This window comes from Alexandromys fortis, unplaced genomic scaffold (genome assembly GCF_014885135.2).
Source record: "Alexandromys fortis isolate MF-2015 unplaced genomic scaffold, M_Fortis_MF-2015_v1.1 scaffold_84, whole genome shotgun sequence".
Lineage (NCBI taxonomy): Eukaryota > Metazoa > Chordata > Mammalia > Rodentia > Cricetidae > Alexandromys > Alexandromys fortis.
This window is the reverse complement of record NW_026068017.1, coordinates 5,019,212-5,025,894: the sequence shown is the minus strand read 5'-3', so window position 1 is coordinate 5,025,894 and position 6,683 is coordinate 5,019,212. Positions and strand designations below refer to the sequence as shown.

The 6,683-nt window shown below is 47.5% G+C and overlaps 1 protein-coding gene across 1 annotated transcript; it reads right to left on the bottom strand.

The window, feature by feature from the left end:
- Positions 1 to 1,648: 1,648 nt before the first annotated feature.
- Odf4 (outer dense fiber of sperm tails 4) lies at positions 1,649 to 6,199 on the bottom strand. Its single transcript, XM_050162807.1, has 5 exons — positions 6,153 to 6,199; positions 5,736 to 6,034; positions 2,863 to 3,036; positions 2,425 to 2,559; positions 1,649 to 2,214 (listed from the first exon to the last, which is right to left on the bottom strand). Exons 1-5 carry the CDS (start codon positions 6,197 to 6,199, stop codon positions 1,985 to 1,987), a joined length of 885 nt encoding a protein of 294 aa, XP_050018764.1. The 3' UTR covers positions 1,649 to 1,984.
- Between the last annotated feature and the right edge of the window lie 484 nt (positions 6,200 to 6,683).

Sequence of the window (6,683 nt, the reverse complement as noted above, 5' to 3'; positions counted from 1 at the left end):
CAGAATATTGTATACATAGTAAATAAATAAAAAAAATTGTTTATTATGTATACAATATTCTGTCTATATGTATGCCTGCAGGCCAGAAGAGGGCACCAGACCCCACCACAGATGGTTGTGAGCCACCATGTGGTTGCTGGGAATTGAACTCAGGACCCTTGGAAGAGCAGGCAATGCTCCCAACCGCTGAGCCATCTCTCCAGCCCCCTAAAGATTTTTTAAACATCAATTTAAGCACAGAGATGAGCAGAGATGGCTTCTAAAGTTCCGTGTCACTGAGTTGCAGAGAAGCGTTCAGTGCACGAGACCCTAGAGCGCTTCTGGCTATGCCCTGGATGGCATTACAGCTGGTAAAATAGAACCCAGCACCAGGGGTGCGGGGGAAGTTAATGTCTTCACAGTAAACAAAGCCTTAGCCTTTCTGTAACAGGGCACCAGACTTTAGTAGGTCTGCAGACCTTAGCACAACTGACTCCATGATGAAAGTACCATTCACAGTAAAACTCATCATGTAGACAGGCACCACCTGCTAAATAAAACTGAAACAAAGACCTAATCCATCAAAGTCCATCGTGCTGGGAAAGTCTGTAAATGTATTAACCTTGCTTTTTGGCTTTTGTAGTTCTGCTTCTGGCTGACTGTTCTTGTTAACTGAAGTGTGTCAACCCAGGGCATGGTTTTTGTTCTTAGAAGCTCACCCTGAGAAAGGCGCAGGGCTATCCTGAATATTCAGTGTAGGCCCTGGCTGGCTAAATGAAGACTTTCTATTGTCTAAAAAAAAATCCTCATGGCACACGTTTAATTTGTCAATTAAAAAACAATACCCAATTTTTGGGACTGGAGAGATAGATCGGTGGTTAAGAGCACTGGCTGCTCTTCCAGAGGTCCTGAGTTCAATTCCCAGAAACCACATGTTGATTCACTACCATCGGTAATTCCTACCATCTATACTCATATAATCACCACCATCTATAATACATACATGCAGACAGAACACTGTATACATAAGAAATAAAATCTTTAAACAAAGAAAAGTAACATCCAATTTTTAAAAAGAACTATTTAATTAAAGTATTTCCAGATTCCTGTTCCTCAGACTCTATATAAAATAATGTTTATTACTTCACGGCAGGGCTGGAGAGATGGCTCAGAGGTTAGGAGCACTGACTGTTCTTCCAGAAGACTCAGGTTCAATTCCCAGCACCCAACTGACAGCTTACCCCATTTCCATGATATCTGACACTTTCACACCAATTCACACAAAATAAAGTTAAATAAATTATTTCAAGGCAGTAAGTTGGAGATAAGTTTTTATCCAGCAATGAATAGCTCATAAACTGGGTCTTACTAAATGGGGTGGGTTATATATAGACTTAGAAAGTGCTGTCCTGGCTAGCCCTGGGATATTTGTCTGTGATCCCTGTAAAAGCTGCAGTTGCTTTTTTCAACCAGATGCATGTGTTGTTTGGCTTGTTATATTTTAATTCTTCTTTTTGAGGCTCTAGTGTCACTATGGAGCTCAGGCTGGTCATCCATCCCCCTGCCTTAGCCTCCTGGGATTATAGACATGAGTATATATACTTATTCCTATACCAAGCCTGGCTAAGTTTACTTTTGTTTTTCTCTTTTCATAGCTATTGCATCAAACTCAAATTCATATGAATGCCAGGTCAGTGTTCCAGCATGGAGTCCCTCCTGCCTTCACACAGGGGTGCTATGGTAAGAGCCAGGACGGGTAGGTTTAGGGACCGAAGGGTATTGCAAAGTTCATAGACGGGAAGAACTGGGAAGCAAACATAACAAATTTTGTTTTTCTCCCTTCCTCTCCCTCTTCCTCAACGACCACCACACATGATGAAGAAGGGATGGACAATTTATTCCACATCATCACCTGAGCCACAGACAAGGCCAAGTTGAGGGAGAGGAATGCAAAGCTGGTCCCCAAATCCTCCTATGCTCATTCTTTGTCATGGTGAGGACAGACTTAGCCCAGGCTGGAGGGGTAGGGTCCTGAGAAGCTTTTAGATAAACCTAATGGCTGCTGCTTATCCTTCTGCTCATCAGGATCGGTGATGTCCTCTTGGCTGTTGGAGGGCTGTACAGAGCACCTCAGAGACCCTTGCAAAATACTTTTGCTAAGACTGCTGATGATGGAAGAGGAGCTGTCCGTTATCACTCTCCAGAAGTTTTTATAGTTGAGGTAGCAAAGGATCCCTGAGGGGGGGGGGCACAAGAAAAAGGGGGAAGCAGAGAGCTGCATGGAAGGTGACAGGTGAGGTGAGCCAAGGGGAAGGTTAAGTCCCTATGGACCCTTGTGGTGGGCGTGAAGCAGGGGAGAGGTCACCTTGCCCCCTCCTTCCACACATCTTCTGTTCTGACCCACCCAAGTCCCTTCCTTCCCCAGGACCCTCCCTAGCCACTCACCACAGGTGAGATACAGGACGAACACCAGCCAACCAATGAAATAGCTCCACCCGATGGGGACCGACATGTTCTTCTTCAGCTCGTAGATCCAGAGGTTAACAGGGAACAACAGGAGGGTGAGGAAAATGAAGACGACTGGGAGGCAGGAGTGGAGAGATTTACTCTCACCTAAGAATTGCACCGGAGTGCTGCCTCATTTGCTGACTGCAGCCGCCAACCACTCACGCCACTCACGCCACTCACAGCTGTGAGTCCTCGTCCTGGAGGCCCGAGGACGTCAGCCCTCCTGACTCCTGGGTTCCAGACACAGTTTATCTCCACTCTCACTCTCTCCTCCCAGCGCCCCAAATGCTCGCTCCACCCCCAGAGAAGAGGGAGACATGCCCAGGATTGATGTGGGTTAGGGAATTAAGAACCTTTTTCAGAGCTGGGGGGCACCTTCACAGAAGCTCAGGATGATCCCAATCAAGCCAAAGAAAGGCATTCTCTGCAGGCGGGGCAGGTACTGCAGGTGCAGCCAGGCGGTAAGGACAAAACCCAGCCCCATGGCCAGGGTGAAACTTATCTTAGCTATCCCCAAAACTGGATGGGTTGTCCACAGCTTATAACTGTCTGGGAAAAAAAATAACAAAACAAGAACTCAGGATTGACAAACATGAATTGCGATCAAATCAACAAACATGAGGGAAACACTCAGGTTATTCAAAACCAAAGAAATGCAGAGTTAAAACCATAAAACAAGACTTTCCCTCAAGTAAGACTCCTGATCTAGAGACTGCTTGGCAGTTCCAACCACTTGATCATATGAACAAGAGTCAGGTGGCTCACGCCTATGAGCTCAGCACCGGCAATGGGAAGGCCAAAGTGGGAGGATGGCCCTGGGTTTGAGGCTATCTTGAGCTACAATGGTGAGTTACAGACCAGGCTGGACTACAATGTAATGTTTCAAAATAAAATAAAATAAAATAAAACTACCCGGGTGTGGTGGCTCACACCTTCAATACCAGGACTAGAGAGGCAGAGGTGGTCTGACTCCTGTGAGTTCAGCCTGATCTACATAGTGAGTTCCGGGACAGCCAGAGCTGCACAGTGAGACCCTGTTTCAAAAAATTGAAAAAAAATTAGGAAAAAATTTAAAAAGCCAGTCATGTAATCCCAGCATTCCAGAGGCAGGCAGGTCTCCATTAAATTCAAGGCAGCCTGATATATATATATCAAGTTCCAGGACAGCCAGGGCTACAGAGAGACCCTATCTCAACAAAACAAAAGAAAACAAAATCGGGACTCAAATAGCAATTCTCAAAAGAAAAAAATGTGCAAATTGTCAACAGACTTACAAAAGCGTTAGTGGCTCTTCCTTTTCATAAGAAATCTTGCAGATGCCCTTAGAATTTTAGACCCTGAAGCCTGGAATGAGTGGTAACTGGCCAGTTTCTGCGGTTGCCTTCAAAACATCTTCCCTTTGTCCCCACGCAAAGTGGCTGGCTTCTTCTGAATGAGTCTCGTTTTGTTAATGACCATGGCATCATGGGCCATGCCTTTCAGGTTGCTCCTTTCCTGTCATGACCGCATGTTTTTCAAGCCCTTTACTCTGTTTTTTCCACTCCCAAGTCTCACTACAATCTGCCTAAAAGAAGCCAGATTCCTCCCGCAGACCAGTTCCAACCGCTTCCTTCCATGTGAGCAGATGTGGTCACAGCAATGACCCCCACCCCCACTCTTCTGTTGCCTCTTCATTTCTGTGGCTAATAACCCGATGGAAACAACGTAAAGTGAAAAGATTTATTCTGGCTCTTGGCTTCAGGGTTCAGTCCATGGTCACCCGGCTCTAGATAGTGGGGCTATCACCGTGGCAGGAGCATGGGGCAGACGCTGTCACTTGTTAGAAGACAGAAAGCACTAGGTGCGGTGACACCCACCCTTAATCCCAGCACGTGGGAGGCAGAGGCAGGAGGATCTGTGAGTTCTTGTCCTGCTGTATAAAGGGAGTTCCAGGACAGCCCCTAGGGCTACACAGAGAACCCATCTCCAAAAACCAAAAACGAAACCGAACCAAAAAAAGCAATAAGTGTATAAGTCAAGTGTGCTGGCTCATGCCTGTCATACCAGGTCTCAGGAGGCTAAATATGGCTGCCGGTTCAAAGTCATCCTGGGCTACATAAAGAATTCTAGAATAGCTTGGACTACAGAGTGAGGCCCTGGCTCAATTAAAAAAAAAAAAAAAAGAACAAACAAAAACCAAGCAAACAGGAAAGTATACATACAACAATGTAAAAACCTATTTAAAGCTTCCTCTGGGGATGTGACTCAGTGTGGCGCTAGGTGTGTGTGTGTGGTGGGGGGAACTAGGCTCGGTTCACAGCACCACAGAGTAAGAAGCATAGAATCCCATATCTGCCTTTATGAAGCTTGTGCTTTCTCCTGTATGTGGAAAGCACTCAAATTCTGCCATTTCACGCGGCAGGACCCTGAGCAACGTACTAAATCTAAGCTCCAGTCTTCCCATCTACGCCAATTATCTCCGTCTCTCGTGGCCGGTGGACAATTCGGCTGGAAAAACAGCAGGCCATAGATGATATTTTTTTGTTATTCCACATTTGTCCTTAAAAAGCTATGTTCTCTAGACCTGCTTTTGGCTTATGTGAAGGAGAATGAGCAGGTGGAGACCAGCGTCCAGAGCTGGACCCTTCTCAAGTGGTGAGGGCAAGTGCACGAAACGGAACTTGACTCAGAAATTAATTCAGGAAAGGAAGCCAGCAATCAAGGGTAAGTGCAGAGCTGAACCACAGAGGCATGACATCAGACAGAAGGGAAGAAAATCGGCAGGAACTGGAGAACGATTGCAAGACAACATTCAGGGGGTCATCTCAGGGCTCTGGGTACGAAAACCAGGGCACAGCAGCACCCAGGTGAAAGATGATGTCAAGCAGAAATGATCCAGACATCTCTCAAAACTCTGCATAACAGCTTTGACTGTCTTGGAACTCTTTCTGTAGAGCAGGCTGGCCTAGAGTTCATAGAGATCTGCCTGCCTCTGTCTCCCAAATGCTGGGATTAAAGGCATGCGCCATTACCATCTGGCTCATGTTGACATTCTTAAAGCAAAACCCTTTGGGCTTTACCCAAAGAGAGGACATCTTCTACCGGGTCAGGTGAATTAGCCAAAGAAAGAACATGATCCCTAGAGATCACCATGCCAGCAAAGCCATCTTGCAGTCCAAATGAAGATGGCTGATAGGAGGGAACAAGACTGCGGGGGCCACCACGGAGGTCAAGGCAGGCTGGACCTGGGCTGGGGTGAAGGGACTCACCTTTCCCACTGTCTGAGCCGGAGCAGCTTTTAGACATGCAGGTGTACAGGAGCCCTGTGGACATTATATGGATCGAGGTGTAGAGTCTATTGGTGATGTTTTTGGGGTAACGCTGATGGAAACGACTCTTAGAGGGGTACAGCCATTTTTTGGAGAAGACCATGACCAGAAGCAGGAGGAAGGCCACCAGGCTGAATTCTGAGGCCACCACCTGGGCTATCCAGCGAGAGCTGTGCGTAATTCTCCACTGAAGGGGTAAGTGGGAGTTGCGGCGTTGCTCCGTAACTGACCGCCTGTTTCTGCTGGGAGAAGGGACAGAAGTCCTGCACTGCCCAGCCTACCCCTCCTCCAACCCCCTCCCGGCCTCCTTCTCTTCCTAGGCCTTTGATGCCTACTCTCTCCCATCTCCACATTCACCTGGCTCTTATTGTCTCGATCTCTTCCTCAGTCAAATCAGTCTCCATCACAGGCCCAGTGTTAGAGGAAGAATGGGGGAGCCTCTTTTCATGCACCTGATCTCCAGATCCAAGAGAAGGCCTCACCCCATTCTGCTGAGCAGGCCCTAACTGCCATGGAATATTGCTGGGGAGCAGTGAGATGGGGGATGGGCTGTGGATTCAGCTCCAACCCTTTCTCGAAGTTCTATTCCTCTGGCTCCAGCCCCCTAACTGTGGATCAGACAAGATGCCTCTTTCCTGGCTGCTGCCTCCCTTTACCCAAGGTGATGATTTCTGAGAGAGCCCATTTCTCTTCCCTAACCCCAAAGGCTCACTGGCAGGGGAGGAAAGGGAGAAAGACACACCTCTAGGGAAAACCCCAGTCCTTCCTTCCTTCTTGGACCGCTCCTCCAAACCTATGTCAGCCTTCCCACTACTTCCCCAGCCTCTCCCCTCTCCCTGTCTCACCTTTCTATGAGTTCCAGACAGCAATGGTCAGCAGGCTCCCCCT

Bases quoted from the DNA above. Each gene is read 5' to 3' on its own strand.
- Odf4 (XM_050162807.1), bottom strand. From the start codon at position 6,199: ATGGAGACTGATTTGACTGAGGAAGAGATCGAGACAATAAGAGCCAG. The intron at 6,035-6,152 runs GTGAATGTGGAG...TTCTCCCAGCAG, and splicing joins ATCGAGACAATAAGAGCCAG to AAACAGGCGGTCAGTTACGG. The intron at 2,560-2,862 runs GTGCCCCCCAGC...CCTGCCTCCCAG, and splicing joins CATCCTGAGCTTCTGTGAAG to TCGTCTTCATTTTCCTCACC.